The 23842-nt window shown below is 47.1% G+C and overlaps 1 protein-coding gene across 1 annotated transcript in view; it reads right to left on the reverse strand.

The window, feature by feature from the left end:
- The window catches only part of TPR (translocated promoter region, nuclear basket protein), a 605901-nt gene that overhangs the window by 170703 nt on the left and 411356 nt on the right, over positions 1 to 23842 (reverse strand). Inside the window, exons 34-35 of the mRNA XM_063940231.1 lie at positions 9883 to 10085; positions 9748 to 9806 (exon numbers count right to left, since the gene is read on the reverse strand). Of these exons, the coding sequence (XP_063796301.1) occupies positions 9748 to 9806; positions 9883 to 10085 (262 nt within the window). The remainder of the gene's footprint in view (positions 1 to 9747; positions 9807 to 9882; positions 10086 to 23842) is intronic.

The following is a 23842-nucleotide window of genomic DNA, read 5'->3' on the forward strand; positions in this document are numbered from 1 at the left end:
CTCTATTAGCAAGGAAGGAGTAACCTCAGCCTTTTTTGTATTTATTTGGCCGAAAGGACTGCATCTGCAAGTGGTGAGCTTTCTTTTGTTGTGGAGGAACATAAGGCAAAAATGACGCCTTACCCGCGGTAGCCGTAGATACCAACTCTGCGAGACCGTCACCAAACAATACACCACCTTTATACGGTAGAGACTCCATAGCTTTCTTAGAGTCAGCATAAGCATTCCATTGATGAACCCACAACGCTCTCCTAGCTGAGACTGTCATGTCATTTGCCCTTGATCCCAAGAGGCCAATATCTATCCTTAGGTAGGCTGCAGCGTCCCTGATATAACCTAGCGTTAAAAGGATGGTATACTTATCCAGGGTATCTATATCAGATGACAAGTTATCTGTCCACTTTTCGATAGCACTACTCACCCACGCAGATGCAATAGCTGGTCTGAGTAGTGTACCTGTGGTGACGTAAATGGATTTTAGCGTATTTTCCTGTCTACGATCCGCAGGATCCTTAAGGGCTGCCATGTCAAGAGACGGTAAAGCCACCTTTTTAGACAACCGTGACAGCGCCTTGTCTACAATGGGAGGTGACTCCCACTTCTCTCTATCCTGAGAGGGGAACGGATACGCCATTTGAATCCTTTTGGGAATCAGAAACTGTCAGGATTTTCCCACATTTTTTCAAAAAGGGCATTCAGTTCATGAGAGGGAGTAAACGTTACCTCAGGTTTCTTTCCCCTATACATACAGACCCTAGTTTCAGGAACAGCAGGGTCCTCGGAGATATGCAACATGTCTTTTATTGCCACAATCATGTACTGAATTGCTCTTTGCCAATTTTGGGTCTTATCTGGTATCACTATAGTCGACATTGGAGTCAGTGTCCGTGTCGGTATCTGTGTCTGCTAACTGAGCAAACAAACGTTTGTGACCCCGAGGGGGTCTGGACCTGTGATAACACATCCTCCACAGATTTTTTCCATACCTGGTTCTGAGACTCAGATTTATCTAATCTCTTATTAATAAGAGCCACATTATCATTCAAAGCATTCAACACATTTTCCCAGTCAGGAGTCGGCGGTGCCGACAAGGTCACTCCCACAGCCGTTTCTGCCCCCAACACAGTCTCCTCCTGGGAAGAGCACTCTGCCTCAGACATGCCGATACACCTGTACCGACACCCACAGACACACTGGGCCAAAAGTGGGACAGACCCACAGTAAAGCCTGTCAGAGAAACACAGAGGGAGTTTGCCAGCTCACAACCCAGCGCCTGTCCCGGTTCTGAAACCTTAATATATAATGCCTCAGACCCTGCAGCGCTTTCTAATCACTTAATTTAGCACCAAATTTGCTGTCCCCCCCCCCCTCCCCCCGTTTTGCTTCCTGTTACTTGTATATAGCAGTGGTGAGGAAGGACCAGTGTCTCTGCAGCTCTGGAGAGAAAATGGCGCTGATGATAGCTGTGAGGGCTAAGCCCCGCTCCCTTCAGCCCACTCTTTTTTTAAAACTAATAATGCTAGCGGGGGTAAGAATGTAGTGCCAAGGCACTTCAATTTCACTCTGCCAGCCTGAAAAGGTTTTTAATGCTGCCCAGGGAGCCGCCGCCGCCCCCCCCCCCCCCTCCCCTGCAGTGCCGCTGTGTATGGGAGCATGGCGCGCAGAGCGATCGCTGTGCGGTACCTCAGAAGCCGTCACTGAAGTCTTCTATCTTCTTCTACTCACCTGTCTTCTGACTTCTGGCTCTGCAAGGGGGGTGACGGCCGGCTCTGGGAGTGAGCCCCTAGGCGTACCTAGTGTTCCAAACCCTCAGGAGCTAATGGTGTCCTGTAGCCAAGAAGCAGAGCCTTTAAACTCCCTAGAAGTAGGTCTGACTTCTCTCCCCTAAGTCCCAAGATGCAGGGAGACTGTTGGCAGCAGTGCTCCCTGAACATAAAAAACCTAACAAAGTATTTTCAGAGAAACTCAGTAGAGCTCCTCAGTTGTGCATCCAGTCTGCCTGGGCACAGATTCTAAACTGAAGTCTGGAGGAGGGGCATAGAGGGAGGACCCAGTTCACACCCCTTTCAAAGTATTAAAGTGCCCATGTCTCCTGTGGATCCCGTCTATAACCATGGTTCTTGAAGCGTCCCCAGCATCCTCTAGGACGTATGAGAAACAATATATACAAAATGGACCCGTACAATGATTAAAAGTTTATCTGAGATCCGTATAGAGGAGTGTAGCATATATCTAATACGTTTCGTCCTCTGGTAATTTTGGTAGGACTTACTCCTTTAAGAAGTCCTACCAAAATATATATTTTTTTTTAAAACAGTTATCGTACTATGGCCATCTTTTCCCCTTGCTGGGAGACTATGTTTGGTTTTAAGGTCCCTAGTCAACCACCCGGAAGGTGAAAAACTTCATAAAGAACTTAGTACATGCGAGTAACACATGTCCTGAGGGTATTATTATATGATTACCTTTGGCTGTGGGCACATGGATTTCTTCCTGGTCCTGACACCAGGTGTGTTATTCTATCTATTGTCTGGATAAAAGCCCTGACAACACTGCTATTCTTCATAAGCACATCTGTACACGTTATCTGCAATATTGCACTATTGTCGTTTATTTGCTTCCCTTATGGTCTTATACACCGGGTTCCTGAGAGACGGAGGAAGGACCAATAGAAGGGAAGAAACACACTATATGCTTGAATTTACTTTTGGTCTGGTATGCATGAATTTTATACCTTGGTTGAATATCACTGACACAGAAGGCGCCGAGTCCTACCCCCCCCACCCACCCCATTTGCTATATATATATATATATATATATATATATATATATATACACACACACACACACACACACAGATTGAGTATCTCATATCCAAATATTCCGAAATATGGAATATTCCGAAAAACTGACTTTTTTGCGTGAGAGTGAGATAGTGAAACCTTTGTTTTCTGATGGCTCAATGTACACAAACTTTGTTGAATACACAAAGTTATTAAAAATATTGTATTAAATGACCTTCAGGCTGTGTGTATAAGAAACATAAATGAATTATGTGAATGTACACACACTTTGTTTAATGCACAAAGTTATAAAAAATATTGGCTAAAATTACCTTCAGGCTGTGTATATAAGGTGTATATGAAACATAAATGCATTATGTGCTTAGATTTAGGTCCCATCCCCATGATATCTCATTATGGTATGCAATTATTCCAAAATACGGAAAAATCCGATATCCAAAATACCTCTCGTCCCAAGCATTTTGGATAAGGGATACTCAACCTGTATGTATGTATGTATATATGAGCAATTGGTATAAGGGTTCTGGCGACCAACGGTGTACTAAAATATGTATCCGTCCACGTATATAAAAATATATAACAATTTATTTGGTACAGATAAAATACAATGGAGTAATAGAAAAATATGTATAAATACTGTAAAAAGAATTTTAAACTCTTATAAAGGTAGGGAGAGGGGATGGATTGTACTTTAAAACCACATGAACATGGTTCTAAAACTAGAAAAGTTAATAATCAAAAATGTTAAAGTATCTAAAATGTATAAAGGAGAGTCTTAACTTGTAGGTAGAGGGTCACAGAGGGAGAGCCCAACGCGTTTTGTCCTATCGACTTCAAGGTTTTAGAACCATGGGCCTCATTCCGAGTTGTTCGCTCGTTATTTTTCTTCGCATCGCAGCGATTTTCCGCTAATTGCGCATGCGCAATGTTCGCACTGCGACGGCGCCAAGTAAATTTGCTAAGAAGTTTGGTATTTTACTCACGGCATTACAAGCTTTTTTTCTTCGTTCTGGTGATCGGAGTGTGATTGACAGGAAGTGGGTGTTTCTGGGCGGAAACTGGCCGTTTTATGGGTGTGTGTGAAAAAATGCTACCGTTTCTGGGAAAAACGCGGGAGTGTCTAGAGAAACGGGGGAGTGCAAGGGCGAACGCTGGGTGTGTTTGAGACGTCAAACCAGGAACGAAACTGACTGAACTGATCGCAGTGGCAGAGTAAGTCCCGAGCTACTCAAACTGCTAAGAAATTTCTATTCGCAATTTTGAGAATCTTTCGTTCGCAATTTTGATAAGCTAAGATTCACTCCCAGAGGGCGGCGGCTTAGCGTGTGCAATTCTGCTAAAAGCAGCTTGCGAGCAAACAACTCGGAATGAGGGCCCATGTTCAGGTGGTTTTAAAGTACAATCCATCCCCTCTCCCTACCTTTCTAAGAGTTTAAAAATCTTTTTACAGTATTTATACATATTTTTCTATTACTCCATTGTATTTTATCTGTACCAAATAAATTGTTATATATTTTTATATACGTGGACGGATACATATTTTAGTACACCGTTGGTCGCCAGAACCCTTATACCAATTGCTCATAAACTACCATTACAGTAACTTACCATTACTGCATACTAAAGGGTACGGCAGACGCCCAAAATCTTTGGGAGTGTTTTTTAGTTGGGTGTATTTTTAACATTTGTGGCGCTTGCATATTCTTTGTTTAATATATATATATATATATATATATATATATATATATACATATATATATATATATATATACACACATACATACATATACATACATGTACGTGTGCCGCTGCGCTCACTGCCCCCAGCCTCCCTGTGGTGTGTGTATATCACTCCCTGTATGTGATTATGTGCTTCCTGCTGCCACGTGTGGTATTTGTAGTGTGTGCCCCCTGATACCACCATGTGCGTAGTTTGCTTTAGGTAGTGTGTGCCCCCTGATGCCGCCATGTGTGTCGTGAGCTGTATGTAGTGTGTGCTCCCAGCTGCCGCCATGTGTGTAGTGTACACCCTGCTGCCGCCATGTGTGTAGTGTGCTGCATGTTGTGTGTGCCTCCTGCTGCCACCATGTGTGTAGCGTGCACTGTGTGTTTGTGCTTTTTCCTGTGTGGGCCATTGTGTATCCTTTTATACTTACCGAGACCATTTTGTTTTATTTTCCTGTGGGGGCCAATATGTTTTTTTTTGTTGTGCAATGTGTTTATTCTGCGCATGTATCAGAGTTGCACCGCATGTGTGTTCCATGTTGTGTTCGTACAGAGTTGCAGTACAGAGTCACACACATGCACCAAGAAGTGTATTAGATGTGTTGCACATTCCTGGGCAGTTACAAGAGGTTGGCTAATCAGTCGCAGATGTAACATAGTACGGACTGTGTTGCTAATGGTGGCTGGGTACAGAGGTGCTGCATTGCTCACATTGGAGGCCATACTCTGATGATCTGCACCTAGCATAGGGCTTGGTGAAAGTCTCAATGGTGCTACTGATGGTGGCATCTAAAGATGCACAAAGCATGATTGCAGAGCCTTGTCTACACTGACAGAGGGCGTCTCAGTCCTTATATAGTCAGATGCATGTAAATAGACCATGCATGCATACGCAACAGCAACAAGACTTTAGGAGGCAATAACTACGTCCAGCTCAGAATAAGACCTTATGAGGAGTGATCCTGCCCTCTTGGCAATTCCACTCCGTAGACAGACCCCGCCCCCAAAAGGGCTGCTTCCATAAATTCCCTGGGCTGATTTTCTATCCCAATCCACCTTTGGCAAGAGGTCTTGTTTTATCTTGAGGGAGCCCAATGGTAAAAAATAACTTCAAGATATCTGTGAGCTATCCCTAATGAGTCGATTCATCTAACCAAGGCAGGCATCTAAGATGGAATTGACTGGCATTGTTACAGGAATTCTACTGGTGGAAAGCATGGCCATCATGCCATTTGTCTTCGACTTTATCAACTAAATGGCCAGCTTCTGAAGACTTTCTCTCACTTTGATGTATTTCAGGACTGGAGGAAGAATGCCCTTCTTAAGTCTATTTGCATTTCCTTCAGACTAAAAATAGGATTTTAATTACCTACCGGTATATCTTTCTCTCGCAGTCCATAGAGTATACTGGGGATCCATTTAGTACCATGGGGCATAGATGGGTCCACTAGGAGCCATGGGAACTTTAAGAATTTGAAAGTGTGTGCTGGCTCCTCCCTCTATACCCCTCCTACCACACTCAGTCTAGGAAACTGTGCCCGAGGAGATGGACATACTTTGAGAGAAGGATACAAAAGGATAGTGGTGAGATTCCGAACTAGCACACACAAACAAGAGGAAAGCCATGCTAACCAAACTTGAAACAGGAACAGCAACAGCTGAACCAAACAATACTTAACCAAGTAACAGTGCAGTAAGAACGAAGCATCGGGCGGGTGCCCAGCATCCTCTACGGACTACGAGAAAAGGATTTACAATTAGGTAATTAAAATCCTATTTTCTCTTACATCCTAGAGGATACTGGGGATCCATTAGTACCATGGGGAAGTACCAAAGCTCCCAAACCGGGTGGGAGAGTGCTGAGGTTCCTGCAGAACTGATTGACCAAACTGAAGGTCCTCAGAGGCCAAAGTATCGAACTTGTAGAACTTTGCAAACGTGTTCGAACCTGACCAAGTAGCTGCTTGGCAGAGCTGTAAGGACGCCACACCACGGACAGCCACCCAAGAAGAACCCACCGACCTAGTTGAGTGGGCCTGCACAGATTTAGGAACCGGCAATCCTGCCGTGGAATAAGCATGCTGGATAGTGAGCCTGATCCAGCACGCAATTGACTGCTTTGAAGCAGGACACCCAATATTATTGGGATCGTAAAGAACAAACAGCAAATCTGACTTCCTGTGACGAGCTGTTCTCTTCACATACACCTTCAAAGCCCTCACAACATCAAAAGACTTTGAACAAAGGTGGCTGTGACAACCGAAACCACAATAGGTTGGTTGAAGTGAAACGTAGACACCATCTTAGGAAGAAATTGCTGACGAGTCCTGAGTTCAGCTCTGTCCTCATGGAAAATTAAATAGGGGCTCTTGTGAGACAGTGCCCCCAGCTCCAACACACGTCTTGCTGAAGCCAAGGCCAACAGTGTGACGGCCTTCCGCGTAAGATATTTTACGTCCACCTCCTGTAACGGTTCAAACCAGACCGATTGGAGGAACTGCAGCACCAAATTGACACCACAAGGTGCCGTGGGAGAACCAAAGGGAGGTTGGATGTGCAGAACACCTTTCAAAAACGTCTGGACCTCAGGGAGAGAAACCAATTGTTTCTGAAAGAAAATGGACAAGGCCAAAAATCTGGACTTTTATGGAGCCCAGATGTAGGCTCACATCCACACCCGACTGCAGAAAAAGTCCCAGATGAAATTCCACGGCAGAATATTTTCTGTTCTCACACAAAGACGTATTTATTCCAAATACGGTGGTTATGTTTTGACGTTACCCCCTTCCTGGCTTGGATCATAGTCGGGATGACCTAATCAGGGATGCCTCTCCTGGCTAGAATCAGCCATTCAACTTCCATGCCGTCAAACGTAGCCGTGGTAAGTCTTGATAGACGAACGGGTCCTGTTGCAGATGATCCTCGCGGAGAAGTAGAGGCCACGGATCTTCGAGGAGCATCTCCAGAAGGTCCGCGTACCAGGCCCTTCTTGGCCAGTCCGGAGCAATGAGAATTGCCTGAACCTTTTCCATTCTTATTCTTTTCAGAATTCTTGGGATCAGAGGAAGTGGAGGAAACATGTACACCATCTGAAAGACCCATGGAGTTGTCAGAGCGTCAACCGCCACTGCCTGTGGGTCTCTTGACCTGGAACAATACCGGTTAAGGCTTCTTGTAGTGACAAGAGGCCATATCATCGATTTGTGGACATCCCCATCGACGTGTCACTCACCCGAACACCTCCGGGTGAAGGCCCCACTCCCCCGGGTGCAGGTCGTGTCTGCTAAGGAAGTCTGTTTCCTAGTTGTCTACTCCCGGAATGAAGACCGCCAACAACGCTGCAGCGTGTTTTTCTGCCCAGAGGAGAATTCTTGACACCTCTGACATTGCTGCTCTGCTTTTCGTTCCGCCCTGGCTGTTTATATACGTCACATTGTCCGACTGGACCTGAATAGCAAGATCTTAAAGAAGATATGAGGCCTGCAGAAGGGAGTTGTATATAGCCCTGAGTTCCTGAATGTTGATTGGAAAGACGACTTCCTGACTTGACAATTTTCCTTGAAACCACACAACCTGGGTGACTGCTTCCCAACCTGAGGCTTGCGTCTGTTAGCAGAATCCAAATCTGAATCCCGAACAGTTGGCCCTGGATTAGGTGAGAAGTCTGTAGCCACCACAGAAGGGAGATCCTGGCCTTTGGCGACAGAAGGATCCTCTGGTGCATGTGAAGATGTGACCCGGACCATTTGTCTAACAGATCGAGCTGGAAGGGTCTTGCATGAAACCTTCCGTGCTGAAGAGCCTTGTAAGAGGAAGGAAAAAAATTTCTGCGACTGTGTGTCCAGTATTATACCCAGAAAAGGAAGCCTCCGAGTTGGTTCTAAGTGAGATTTCGGAAGATTTAGAATCCACCCGTGATCCAGGAGTGGTTTGGTTGTGAGGCCAATGCTGTTCAACAACCTCTACCTGGACAGAGCCTTTATCAGCAGATCGTCCAGGTACGGAATTATGTTCACTCCCTGCTTGCGAAGGAGAAACATCATCTCTGCCATCACCTTGGTGAACACCCTTGGTGACGTGGAGAGACCAAAAGGCAGGGCCTGGAACTGGTAGTGACAGTCCTACAGTGCAAATCGTAGATAAGCCTGGCGAGGCGGCCAGATCGGAATGTGAAGGTACGCATCCTTGATATCCAGACACAATAGGCATTTCCTCCTACCCCAGACCTGAGATCACCATTCTCAGAGACTCCATCTTGAATTTGAGCACTCGTAATCGCTCCCCCCCTGCTATGACCCCCTGGTACCGCTGAGGTAATCTGGAGTCACACGGGAGGAGCTGCGCCTCTGTGTCCACTGCAGAAGGAAAATGATGCTGGTGAGCTGCTGGATCCGCTCATAGTGAAGCCCTGCCCCCTCAATGGCGTGAGGTCTTCCCACTTTTTTTATACTGGATGAGGTAATTTTGTGCTTAAAATGGAGACAGATCCGTTTTAAGGCTTTGTTTGCCAGTGTGCGTACTGTGTACAGTGTACCGAGACGCAGTTGTGTACCGAGTCTGGAGACGCAATCCGCCCCGGTTAGAAGCCGTGCGTCTCCGTACCTTCATGCCGCCATAATGGCCGGCGACCCGCTAACCGGGAAGCCGGCTTACTACTCACCACTCTTCCGGCTCTGTTAGGGGTGGCGGCGTGCTGCGGGAATGTACGCTCGTCGTGGTGGGGCTTGCGAATAGTTCCCTCAGGAGCTAGTGTCCTGTCAGCGGGGAACGGGACCATTAACCCTTCAAGAGGTTGGGCCATTCCTGCCCCTAAGTCCCACGAAGCAGGCAGGCTGGTGCCATCCAGTCCTGCCTGAAAACAACAAACAGAAAAATAAATGCAGAAAACTCTTCAGGAGCTTCCTTCAGCGTGACCGGCTCCTCCGGGTACATTTTCTAAACTGAGTCTGGTAGGAGGGGCATAGAGGGAGGAGCCAGCCCACACTATCAAATTCTTAAAGTGGCCATGGCTCCTAGTGGACCCATCTATACTCCATGGTACTAAATGGATCCCCAGTATCCTCTAGGACATAACAGAAACAAAGATATGTCTGAAAGCATGAGTGGGCCGCAATCCATTTTTTCTAAAACTGGATTCATCTTTTCAATGTGTATGTTGCAATCATGTGCGCAACAGGTTCAAGCTTAGGTGTTTAAAGCAAATGTAGTTGTTACTTACATTCCTCTTTCTCCAGGTGCCGCAGTTGGTTTAACAGTGATCTGTCTCTGCTCAGGTGCCTGCAAGGAATTCAGAACTTACTAAAGCTAGTTTAATATAAACAAGTTCCATCAAAAGATTACTCTGATGCTTTACCTTTGAAGCCTCCTGAGTCTCATCCCTTTGCTCATGGTGACGCTCTTGTTGCTCACGCAACTCTCTCTCCAAGCGACAAATACGTCCTTCATATTGCGATTTCAAAGCACTCATGCGAACTTCCAGTTCTTCCCTCTGTTGATCAAGAGTAGAATTCCTCTGCTTCAAGTCTTCATTATCATTTGTTAGTTGTTCCTTTAAAGCTTTTTAAAGAAACACATGATCAGGGTTATTTTATTTATCATACCAACTCAAACGAATCTCGACTTTATTTTTATTAATGAAATTAATACATTATTCACCATAATAATGTATAGTAGACAATACAGAGCATGTATGAGCAAGTTAAAAAGGTGCACAATTATTACGGTTAAAAAGAAAAGGATGTAGGGGCTATATTCAACTACATAATCTATATTCCTTTAGATCTATTTAAATTGTGACAAGAAACCAATTTCACTTCTAGATTAAAAAAAATAAAATATGATTTTAACTACCTAAAGGTAAATCATTTTCTCGTAGTTCATAAGGGATATTGGGGGAGACTTAGCACAATGGGGTCCAAAGGATTCAGTGCACTTTACATTTCTTCACTGGGTGTGCTGGCTCCTCCCCTCTATGCACCCTCCCACAAGTAGTTATAGGTAAAACAGTGCCTGAAGGAGAAAGGGCATACATGAGAGAAGGAACATAATGAGTGGTGAGATTTATACACCAGCACACCACTAACATAAAACAACCAGCAACGGCTGGTAACCAAACAGCAACAGGTGAACAGGTAACTATAGAAAAGAGAACCTGCAGAAAAATCAACGCACTGAGGCGGGCGCCCAATATCCCTTATGGACTACGAGAAAATAGGATTTTGGTACTTACCAGGTAAATCCTTTTCTTTGAATCCATAGGGGGCACTGGAGTACTCTTGGGATATGGACGGCTTAGCAGAAACAAAGGTACGGAATATTTAAATTTAGAACTCTCCACCCCTCCATATCCCAGAGTACCTCAGTGTACGACCTCAGTGTTTTTTACTGAGCGAACAGGAACTATAGAGAGGTTGACAATGGAGAATTCCTATAACATAACGGACAACAACAAAGTTGACACATAACGTTACTGTCAACTAAACAGTTGACACCATAACCGATAGACCTTTATAACTTGAACCAATCGGTGAAAATGTGTTACCATAAGCTCCTCTGAGCTTAATACAACCCAGGTAAAACTGCTCTGGGTGGGCGTCCAGTGCCCCCTATGGATTCAAAGAAAAGGATTTACCTGGTAAGTACCAAAATCCTATTTTCTTTTTCATCCACTAGGGGTCACTGGAGTACTCTTGGGACGTACCAAAGCTTCCCTCGTGGGCGGGAGAGCTGTTTGACACCTGTAACAGTAGGCGGCCAAAGCTAGATGCTGATGCCGCAAACGTTTCAAAACGTGTAAACGCGCACAAACGTGTGCACTGAAGACTATGTAGCCGCGTCGTAGAAGCTCCACGACCAGCTGGTCATGACATTCCCACAGAACCTGTGGGATGAGCTATTACTGACCTAGGCGACTGTAACTTAGCCTTAAGGTAAGCCTGACTTGTAGTCAGTTTTATCCAACTGGATAATGTCTGCTGAGAAACTGGCTAACCCCAGTTGGCAGCATCATAGAGAACAAACAACGTATCCGTATTACGAACTGTAGACGTTCGGGGCATATAAACGCGTAATGCGCGTACCACATTCAGAATTATAGAATGTGCTGTCAACACAGGAAATACTATTGGTTTATTGATGTGAAAAATAAGACATCGGCATTCGTCCGAAGTTCCGCTCTGTCATGAGGAAACCCAAATACGGTGGCTTGGAATACAAGGCACCCAAATGTGAAAACAAAACCCTTGCCGAAGCTAAGGCTAGAAGAAAAAACGTTTTCCAAGTGAGAAACTTAATCCCCATTTGTTGTAAGGGTTCAAAATATGAAAACTGTAAGACAACTGAACCCAGCTTCAAGTCGCATGGCCCTGTAGGTGGGATAAATGGAGGCTGCACTCTGATGACACCTTGTAGAAAGGTGTGTACTGACGCAATAGAGTCAAACGTCTTTGAAAATAAATTGACCATGCAGATACCTGCACCCTTAGTGTAGATAAACGCAGTTCTCCATCCCACCCCGTCTGTAAAATACCAGAATACGGGTAACTTGAAAGATGATGTCGGAAACTTCCGAGCTTCACACCCACCTATATAGACACACCAAATTTTGTAATAATGAGCTGCCGTAAGCGGCTTCCTAGCTCGTAACATGGTTGGTATAACCGATACTGTAATGCCCTATGTCTTTTCTTAAGAGGGCGGTCTGAACCACCACCCCGTCAACCGCAGCCACGGTACATAGGTAAATAGGGGTAAATGAACGGTCCCTGTTGTAACAGGTTGGACGTATTATGAGCGGGCAAAGATCGTGTGCGAGTATTCCTTGGAGATTCGAGAAGCAAGCTCTCCGAAACCCATGAGATATCACTAGTATGACTGTGACGAACTGTCTTATGATCCGTTTTAGCAACGGAGAGAGCAGTGGAAAACGGTGGAGCCAGATACACGAGGCTGTACGACCACGCGAATGTGAGAGCCTCCACCGCCACTGCCCTTGTGATCTGTCGTTCTGTACACATACTGAGCGTTTGTAATTGTGGCGAGATGCCATCATGTACACCTGAGGGTAACCCCACCTGTGGATCCACATGTGAAACACCTCTGGATTTCATGCCCAGTTTTCTGGATGAAAATCCCGACGGGTGAGATCATCTGTCTAACCGATGTCCACTCCCGGAATGATCGACAACATCACCTTATGGTGTTCTGGCCAATTGAGGATTCGAGCTATCCTCTCTGGTTGTTGTATATGCAACTCCCGTTGCGTTGTCTGACTGCACTTGGACAGACTGAAAACGAAGCATGTAGTGCATTGTAAATTGCACGGAGTTCGCGGACATTTATAGACAGCAATCTGTCGTGATCCGTTTTAGAACCCCTGTTTTTTAACTACAACTCCTCAACCTCTGAGACTGTCGTCCAGAGTATAGACACCCTCGCCGCCCTGTGGGAAACGCGAGTGAAACCCGGCAAACTAAAGCGCTTCGAAAACACATCATTGTTCCCAATAGGCGAATACACCAATGTACCGCTAGTGTGCGTGGCTTTTGCACTAATTGTACTAGATGGTATAATGTGTTCTTTCTGGTGTAGTAGGTAAATCTCTTTGATTTACCGTATTTATAATCATACCTAGGAATTGAAGTCGTTCAGACGGAATTAGATGCGATTGTTTTTGAACTTGAGCCTGCCACCGTGGTGTACGTTAGTAGCGCAAGTAAGAGGAACCTCTGTTGAGACAGAGTTCTTATGAGCAGATCGTCTAAGTATGGAACGATGGTCACTGCCAGGGCTCTGAGATGAGCTATCATCACCAACATCACTTTGGTGAATACCCGAGGCGTTGACAAGAGGCCAAACGGTAGAACCTGAAATGGTTAATGGTTGTGGCGTATTGCAAAACGCTAGAACCTGTGATGCGGTGACCAAACTGGAATGGGTAAATACGCATTGTGAAGATCAAGCGCAATTATGCAATTTTGTGGCTCCCAATATGCAAATACTAACCGCAGAAAATCCATTTTCAAACTGCAGTAAGTGACTTGCTGATTGAGACTGCGACGGAGCCCTCCGGCTTCGTTACCCCAAACAGAGGGGAATAAGTAACCCTGACTCTGTTGGTGTACCAGGCCTGGAAATAAAAACAGCTGAAACCAGCAGAGACTGAATGGCAACCTGCCAAAACGCCTAATTTCGTCCGACAGAGGCAGTCTTGTCTTTTAATCTGTAAATAGCGGATACATCCATGAGTTGATGTCTGGAAACCCGGCCAATGTAACGTGTAAAGACGCGCTTCCACAATTGGAAAAATAAGATTTTACTTACCGATAAATCTATTTCTCGTAGTCCGTAGTGGATGCTGGGACTCAGTCAGGACCATGGGGATTAGCGGCTCCGCAGGAGACAGGGCACAAAAATAAAAGCTTTAGGACTAGGTGGTGTGCACTGGCTCCTCCCCCTATGACCCTCCTCCAAGCCTCAGTTAGGATACTGTGCCCGGACGAGCGTACACAATAAGGAAGGATTTTGAATCCCGGGTAAGACTCATACCAGCCACACCAATCACACCGTACAACTTGTGATCTGAACCCAGTTAACAGTATGACAAACGTAGGAGCCTCTGAACAGACGGCTCACAACAATAACAACCCGATTTTTTTTGTAACAATAACTATGTACAAGTATTGCAGACAATCCGCACTTGGGATGGGCGCCCAGCATCCACTACGGACTACGAGAAATAGATTTATCGGTAAGTAAAATCTTATTTTCTCTGACGTCCTAGTGGATGCTGGGACTCCGTCAGGACCATGGGGATTATACCAAAGCTCCCAAACGGGCGGGAGAGTGCGGATGACTCTGCAGCACCGAATGAGAGAACTCCAGGTCCTCTTTAGCCAGGGTATCAAATTTGTAGAATTTTACAAACGTGTTCTCCCCCGACCACGTAGCTGCTCGGCAGAGTTGTAATGCCGAGACCCCTCGGGCAGCCGCCCAAGATGAGCCCACCTTCCTTGTGGAATGGGCCTTGATAGATTTAGGCTGTGGCAGGCCTGCCACAGAATGTGCAAGTTGAATTGTGCTACAAATCCAACGAGCAATCGTCTGCTTAGAAGCAGGAGCACCCAGCTTTTTGGGTGCATACAGTATAAACAGCGAGTCAGATTTTCTGACTCCAGCCGTCCTTGAAATATATATTTTCAATGCCCTGACAAAGTCCAGCAACTTGGAAACCTCCAAATCGCTAGTAGCCGCAGGCACCACAATAGGCTGGTTCAGGTGAAACGCTGAAACCACCTTAGGCAGAAACTGAGGACGCGTCCGCAGTTCTGCCCTGTCCGAATGGAAAATCAGATATGGGCTTTTATACGATAAAGCCGCCAATTCTGACACTCTCCTGGCTGAAGCCAGGGCCAGTAGCATGGTTACTTTCCATGTAAGATATTTCAAATCCACCGATTTGAGTGGCTCAAACCAATGGGATTTGAGAAAATCCAAAACTACATTAAGATCCCACGGAGCCACTGGGGGCACAACCGGGGGCTGTATATGTAGTACTCCTTTTACAAAAGTCTGGACTTCAGAAACTGAAACAAATTCTTTCTGGAAGAAAATCGACAGGGCCGAAATTTGAACCTTAATGGACCCTAATTTGAGGCCCATAGACAATCCTGTTTGCAGGAAATGTAGGAATCGACCCAGTTGAAATTCCTCCGTCGGGGCCTTCCTGGCCTCACACCACTCAACATATTTTCTCCAAATGCGGTGATAATGTTGTGCAGTCACCTCCTTCCTGGCTTTTACCAGGGTAGGGATGACCTCTTCCGGAATGCCTTTTTCCCTTAGAATTCGGCGTTCAACCGCCATGCCGTCAAACGCAGCCGCGGTAAGTCTTGGAATAGACACGGTCCCTGCTGAAGCAGGTCCCGTCTTAGAGGTAGAGGCCACGGATCTTCCTGTGAGCATCTCCTGAAGTTCCGGGTACCAAGTTCTTCTTGGCCAATCCGGAGCCACGAGTATCGTTCTTACTCCCCTTTGCCGTATAATGCTCAGTACTTTTGGTATGAGAGGCAGAGGAGGAAACACATACACTGACTGGAACACCCACGGTGTTACCAGAGCGTCCACAGCTATTGCCTGAGGGTCTCTTGACCTGGCGCAATACCTGTCCAGTTTTTTGTTGAGGCGGGACGCCATCATATCCACCTTTGGTTTTTCCCAACGGTTCACAATCATGTGGAAGACTTCTGGATGAAGTCCCCACTCTCCCGGGTGTAGATCGTGTCTGCTGAGGAAGTCCGCTTCCCAGTTGTCCACTCCCGGAATGAACACTGCTGACAGTGCTATCACATGATCTTCCGCCCAGCGAAGAATCCTTGCAGCTTCTGCCATTGCCCTCCTGCTTCTTGTGCCGCCCTGTCTGTTTACGTGGGCGACTGCCGTGATGTTGTCCGACTGGATCAACACCGGCTGACCCTGAAGCAGGGGTTTTGCCAGGCTTAGAGCATTGTAAATCGCTCTTAGGCTCCAGTATATTTATGTGAAGAGACATCTCCAGGCTTGACCACACTCCCTGGAAGTTTCTTCCCTGTGTGACCGCTCCCCAGCCTCTCAGACTGGCATCCGTGGTCACCAGGACCCAGTCCTGTATGCCGAATCTGCGGCCCTCTAACAGATGAGCACTCTGCAACCACCACAGAAGAGACACCCTTGTCCGTGGAGACAAAGTTATCCGCTGATGCATCTGCAGATGCGATCCGGACCATTTGTCCAGCAGATCCCACTGAAAAGTTCGTGCGTGGAATCTGCCGAATGGAATCGCTTCGTAAGAAGCCACCATTTTTCCCAGGACTCTTGTGCATTGATGCCCAGACACTTTTCCTGGTTTTAGGAGGTTCCTGACAAGTTCGGATAACTCCCTGGCTTTCTCCTCCGGAAGAAACACCTTTTTCTGAACCGTGTCCAGAATCATTCCCAGGAACAGCAGACGTGTCGTCGGGGTCAATTGAGATTTTGGAAAATTCAGAATCCACCCGTGCTGTTGCAGCACTACTTGGGTTAGTGCTACTACGTCCCCCAGCTGTTCTCTGGACCTTGCCCTTATCAGGAGATCGTCCAAGTAAGGGATAATTAATACGCCTTTTCTTCGCAGAAGAAACATCATTTCGGCCATTACCTTGGTAAAGACCCGAGGTGCCGTGGACAATCCAAACGGCAGCGTCTGAAACTGATAATGACAGTTTTGCACCACGAACCTGAGGTACCCTTGATGTGAAGAGCAAATTGGGACATGCAGGTAAGCATCCTTGATGTCCAGGGACACCATAAAGTCCCCTTCTTCCAGATTCGCTATCACTGCTCTGAGTGACTCCATCTTGAACTTGAACTTTTGTATGTACAGGTTCAAAGATTTCAGATTTAGAATAGGTCTTACCGAGCCGTCCGGCTTCGGTACCACAAATAGTGTGGAATAATACCCCTTTCCCTGTTGTAGGAGGGGTACCTGGACTATCACCTGCTGAGAATACAGCTTGTGAATGGCTTCCAATACCGTCGCCCTGTCTGAGGGAGACGTTGGCAGAGCAGACTTTAGGAACCGGCGAGGGGGAGACTTCTCGAATTCCAACCTGTAACCCTGAGATACTACCTGCAGGACCCAGGGGTCCACCTGTGAGTGAGCCCACTGTGCGCTGAAATTCTTGAGTCGACCCCCCACCGCCCCTGAGTCCGCTTGTAAAGCCCCAACGTCATGCTGAGGGCTTTGCAGAAGCCGGGGAGGGCTTCTGCTCCTGGGAGGGAGCTGCTTGGTGCACTCTCTTACCCTTTCCTTTGCCTCGGGGCAGATATGACTGTCCTTTTGCCCGCTTGTTCTTATAGGAACGAAAGGACTGCGGCTGAAAAGACGGTGTCTTTTTCTGTTGGGAGGGGACCTGAGGTAAAAAGGTGGATTTCCCGGCTGTTGCCGTGGCCACCAAATCAGATAGACCGACCCCAAATAATTCCTCCCCTTTATACGGCAATACTTCCATATGCCGTTTGGAATCCGCATCACCTGACCACTGTCGCGTCCATAAACTTCTTCTGGCAGATATGGACATCGCACTTACTCTCGATGCCAGAGTGCAAATATCCCTCTGAGCATCTCGCATATAAAGAAAAGCATCCTTTAATTGCTCTATAGTCAATAAAATACTGTCCCTATCCAGGGTCTCAATATTTTCAGTCAGGGAATCCGACCAAACCACCCCAGCACTGCACATCCATGCAGAGGCGATGGCTGGTCGCAGTATAACACCAGTATGAGTGTATATACTTTTCAGGGTAGTTTCCAGCCTCCTATCAGCTGGATCCTTGAGGGCGGCCGTTTCAGGAGACGGTAACGCCACTTGTTTTGATAAGCGTGTGAGTGCCTTATCCACCCTAGGGGGTGTTTCCCAGCGCGCCCTAACCTCTGGTGGGAAAGGATATAATGCCAATAACTTCTTTGAAATTAGCAGTTTTCTATCGGGGTTAACCCACGCTTCATCACACACTTCATTCAATTCCTCTGATTCAGGAAAAACTACAGGTAGTTTTTTCAGACCCCACATAATACCCCTTTTTGTGGTACTTGCAGTATCAGAGATATGCAAAGCCTCCTTCATTGCCGTGATCATATAACGTGTGGCCCTACTGGAAAATACGTTTGTTTCTTCACCGTCGACACTAGATTCGGTGTCCGTGTCTGGGTCTGTGTCGACCGACTGAGGTAAAGGGCGTTTTACAGCCCCTGACGGTGTCTGAGACGCCTGGACAGGTACTAACTGGTTTGCCGGCCGTCTCATGTCGTCAACTGATTTTTGTAACGTGCTGACATTATCACGTAATTCCATAAACAAAGCCATCCATTCCGGTGTCGACTCCCTAGGGGGTGAAATCACCATTACCGGCAATTGCTCCGCCTCCACACCAACATCGTCCTCATACATGTCGACACACACGTACCGACACACAGCAGACACACAGGGAATGCTCTTATCGAAGACAGGACCCCACTAGCCCTTTGGGGAGACAGAGGGAGAGTTTGCCAGCACACACCCAAGCGCTATAAATATATAGGAACAACCCTACAGAAGTGTTGTTTCCTTTATAGCAGCTTAATATATCAATATCGCCAAAAAAGTGCCCCCCCTCTCTGTTTTTTTACCCTGTTTCTGTAGTGCAGTGCAGGGGAGAGTCCTGGGAGCCTTCCTCGCAGCGGAGCTGTGCAGGAAAATGGTGCTGTGTGCTGAGGAGATAGGCCCCGCCCCCTATTTCGGCGGGCTCTTCTCCCGGTGTTTGTGAGACCTGGCAGGGGTTAAATACATCCATATAGCCCCAGGGGCTATATGTGATGTATTTTTAGCCAGAACAAGGTATTATCATTGCTGCCCAGGGCGCCCCCCCCAGCGCCCTGCACCCTCAGTGACCGCTGGTGTGAAGTGTGCTGACAACAATGGCGCACAGCTGCAGTGCTGTGCGCTACCTCATGAAGACTGAAAAGTCTTCTGCCGCCGGTTTCTGGACCTCTTCACTTTTCGGCATCTGCAAGGGGGTCGGCGGCGCAGCTCCGGGACCGGACTCCATGGCTGGGCCTGTGTTCGATCCCTCTGGAGCTAATGGTGTCCAGTAGCCTAAGAAGCCAATCCATCCTGCACGCAGGTGAGTTCACTTCTTCTCCCCTAAGTCCCTCGTTGCAGTGAGCCTGTTGCCAGCAGGACTCACTGAAAATAAAAAACCTAATAACTTTTTCTAAGCAGCTCTTTAGGAGAGCCACCTAGATTGCACCCTGCTCGGACGGGCACAAAAACCTAACTGAGGCTTGGAGGAGGGTCATAGGGGGAGGAGCCAGTGCACACCACCTAGTCCTAAAGCTTTTATTTTTGTGCCCTGTCTCCTGCGGAGCCGCTAATCCCCATGGTCCTGACGGAGTCCCAGCATCCACTAGGACGTCAGAGAAATGGAGATGGCCTAAGAGGCCGTCAAGCCACTGGCTTGTTGACTTGAGCGTCCTGTCGTTACAAGGCGTGACTGTTTTTGTACCACAGCCTTGAAAAGACTGAAGTCTAAAGGGATTAAACGCCGGACCAAAGTATTTCCGTTTTGATACTGGAGGCGGCAATGGCCTGAATATCAAATTTAGGACCAAACAACTTCTGGCCTTGTCGTGCTGAAACTAGCGACGATGAAAAGTGAGAATCGAGGTAACAGGCGTTAGCAGAAGCTTTACAGATATACTCTGCAGCTTCTCATTAACAGTGATCGTCATTGTTTCCATACATAGAGTCTAGTGACCCAAATGTATCTTGGGTCTTTATAATGTTTGACACAGACGAATTCACCAATGGCGGATTGTCCCATTTAGATGTGGAAACGGTTAAATAGTTGTTAGAGTCTACTTAGTCTCTGTAAAAATTGAGACATTGACTCACTGGTTATTAGCAATGCATGGTTGTCAAAATCCCGCACTATCTGAGTGCTGGTCTAATGTACCCTTCTCACTCGTAGTTATCGCTGTGAGATTTGACATAGAATCGTCCGACTGCATTAAATTATAAGACCAGTTAAATAAACACCCTGGTACCCAAAGGGAAATTGGACCTTTGGAAAGACTGTCTTTCGTTAGAGCTGGCGGAGTAACTTCCGAGACTCCGATGTTACCGCTCCTGTCGAGCGGAGTTTAATTTGAATTGCCAATGCTTAACATAGGATCTGGGATCCTGAACCTACAAAACATAGTGAACATGTGGTAGATTTATGTCTAGACATTGTTTAAAAGTATTTTTAGTCTGCGCTGGAGCCTTACTCCCTATGCAGACAGACAACACAATAGGCAACGGACAGACACTTGCACGACTTAGTAAAGTTATTATCTGAAGGTGTGTCATATATATCTATTTATGGCTGAAAAGCAGTTCACATGGGCAGCCTATGTGAAACCCGAACCAAAATTCCCACTAACACCCCTGCGCCTCTGGTGGCTTAGAGATGTAGGGCAGGAATGTTCCGGAATTACAAACTGGAAAACAACAGGAAGCATGGTTAAAATGGCCCCTTTGCCATGCTGACCCTGATAATCACAGAACAAGTTACAATTGTTTCAGTGTTAATAAAGCCTATTATACAGTGATAATCACAGGCAGGGTACAACACATGCTCTATGAATAAATATATATAGGCTCAATAGCCTATTATACAGTGATAATCACAGACATTAATATAGGCTCAATAGCCTATTATACAGTGAAACTCACAGGACAGGTTACAATACATGCCTCCATTGTTAATATAAGCTCAATAGCCTATTTACAGTGATAATCACCATCATTAATATAGGCTCAATAGCCTATTATACAGTGAATACATGTCACATATATATAGCTCCATATACATAAACTGTGGCTGCTGTTCATATAGGTATTTTACATACCCTTGCCGCTGTAATCCGCCAGATTCCACCGCCCCCCTTCCCCCCGTACTCCCTGTAACGCTGTGTCTCAGCGGGAAGCCTTGCAGGGAGGCCTTCTTGCAGAGCAGCGGAGGTCGCCAGGAGCGGCCCGGTTGCCTCTTAGTGCTGGCAACTGACGGAGCGTCTGCGGGTGGACGGTGCTGGGCGGCCGGACGGAGCGGCGGGCCGGTTGTCACCCTCTTAGCGCTGGCAACTGACGGAGCGTCTGCGGGTGGATGGTGCTGGGCGGCCGGACGGAGCGGCGGCCCGGTTGTCACCCTCTTAGCGCTGGCAACTGACGGCCGGACGTAGCGGCTGGGACGGCCGGACGGAGCGGCTGCCGTATGGAGCGGCTGGGGCTGCCAGACGTAGCGGCTGGGCGCTGTGGCGGGCGGATGTATGAGCGGCGGGAGCGGCATAACAAAACTGACCCACATAGCGGGGCGGCAGCCTGCGCTGACCGCCCCGTTCCCCAGCCTACCTTGCTCTGTATCTTCCGATCATGGCTGCGACGGGGCTTCTATGTGTAAGCTCCGTCCAGCTCTCCAGTCATGGCTGCGATCCAGCTCTCCAGTCATGGCTGCGACGGGCTTCTATGTGTAAGCTCCGTCCAGCTGTTGCAGGAGCAGTGGGCTGCCTGTGGCTGTGAGGGTGCTCTTTGTGAGGACCGACACGCCATGCGCTGCCCGTGCAGCGGCACTATCCCGGACCCATGTTTTTCCTGAAACTGGGAAGGGATGTGCTATTGAAAAAAGGAAAAAGGAAAATTAATAAAATCTTCCACAAAGTGTGGGAACTCCCACAAGCCGATGTTAGTGCTTTGAGCACAGAAAAAACACTGAGGTCGTACACTGAGGTACTCTGGGATATGGAGGGGTGGAGAGTTCTAAATTTAAATATTCAGTGCCTTTGTTTCTGCTAAGCCGTCCAGATCCCAAGAGTACTCCAGTGACCCCTAGTGGATGAAAAAGAAAAGGATTTAGTAACATAGTAGCATAGTATCTAAGGTTGAAAAAAGACAATTGTCCATCGGGTTCAACCTATTTGTGGTCTCCTATGCACGATTATTTTGTATAAAATTTTGACTGAAGTTGCTGACTGCCGTTCCGATTAACCCCTCTTTTTTATAATAACCATAGTGCATGACTATGCCCCGTAACCCTGGATATCCTTATCCATTAGGAATTTATCTAACCCATTCTTAAAGGTGTTGACTGAGTTGGCCATTACAACTCCCTCAGGCAGGGAATTCCAAACACGTATCGTCCTTACCGTAAAAAAGCCTTCACGCCGTATTGTGTGGAATATGGTAGGTAATTAAAATCCTATTTTCTCTAGCATCCATAAGAGATATTGGGGATACTTAGTACGATGGGGATGTCACAAAGCTTCCAGAACGGGTGGCAACGTGCGGAAACTGCTGAAGCACCGCCTGCCCAATCTGGGTACCCTCTTTGGCCAGGGTATCAAACTTGTAGACCTTCACAAAAGTGTTCTTCTCCAAACAGGTAGCAGCTCGGAATAATTGCAAGGCCGACATTCCACGGGCAGCCGCCCAGGAACAGCCCACCGATCTTGTAGAGTGGGCCTTTAGAGACTTAGGAACAGGCAAGGCTGCCGACACATAGGTGGTCATTCAGAGTTGTTCGCTCGCTAGCAATTTTTAGCAGCCGTGCAAACGCTATGCCGACTCCCACTGGGAGTGTATTTTAGCTTTGCAGAAGTGCGAACAAAAGGATCGCAGATCAGTTACAAAGTTTTTTTGTGCAGTTTTAGAGTAGCTCAAAACCTACTCAGCGCTTGCGATCACTTCAGACTGTTCAGGTGCTGTTTTGACGTCACAAACACGCCCTGCGTTCTCCCAGTCACGTCTGCGTTTTTGCTGGCACGCCTACGTTTTTTCGAACACTCCCTGAAAACGGTCAGTTGACACCCAGAAACGCCCACTTCATGTCACTCTGCGGCCAGCAGTGCGACTGAAAAGCTTCGCTACATCCTGTGTTTGCTTCGCTACATTGTCCGTTGTAATAGTACATTGCGCCGCATGCGCAGAAGTGCCGTTTCTATGCCTCATCGCTGCACAGCGAATGAATGCAGCTAGCGAACAACTCGGAATGACCACCATAGGCCTGTTGGATAGTCAGCCTAAGTCAACGAGCAATGGACCACTTTGAAGCAGGGCAACCCTTTTTCTGCACATCATAGAGCACGAACAAGGAATCAGTCTTTCTGATGCGGCATGTTCTCTTGACATAGATCTTCGAGGCTCGCACAGCATCCAATGCCTCCGGAGGAGCAGAAGTGCCAGAACCACAATAGGTTGATTCAAGTGGAACGCAGAGACGACCTTTGGCAGGAACTGCTGTCTAGTCCTGAGCTCCGCTCTGTCCTCGTAAAAAGAACAAGTGGGGACTTTTAAATTATAGGGCCCCCAATTCTGAAACACGCCTAGCAGAAGCCAGGGCCAATAACATCACCGTCTTCCACGTGGGGTACTTATCTTCTACCGTCATCAGAGGTTCAAACCAGGAGGACTGTAGAAATTCTAACACTACATTCAAATCCCAGGGTGTCGTGGGCGGCACAAAGGGAGGTTGTATGTGAAATACCCGTTGCAAGAAGGTCTGAACTTCTGGCAACACTGCCAATTTCCTCTGGAAGGAAGTTGGGAGAGCTGAAATCTGGACCTTAATAAAATCTAGACGTAAGCCCTTATCCACGCCAGCCTGCAGGAAACGTCCCAAGTGGAACTCCGCAGGCGGATACGTGCGTTCCTTGCACAAAGAGGCATATCTTCTCCAGATATGATAGTGTTTTGTCGTCACAGGTTTCTGGCCTGAACCATGGTAGC

This window comes from Pseudophryne corroboree, chromosome 9 (assembly GCF_028390025.1).
Source record: "Pseudophryne corroboree isolate aPseCor3 chromosome 9, aPseCor3.hap2, whole genome shotgun sequence".
In the NCBI taxonomy this organism is placed as follows: domain Eukaryota; kingdom Metazoa; phylum Chordata; class Amphibia; order Anura; family Myobatrachidae; genus Pseudophryne; species Pseudophryne corroboree.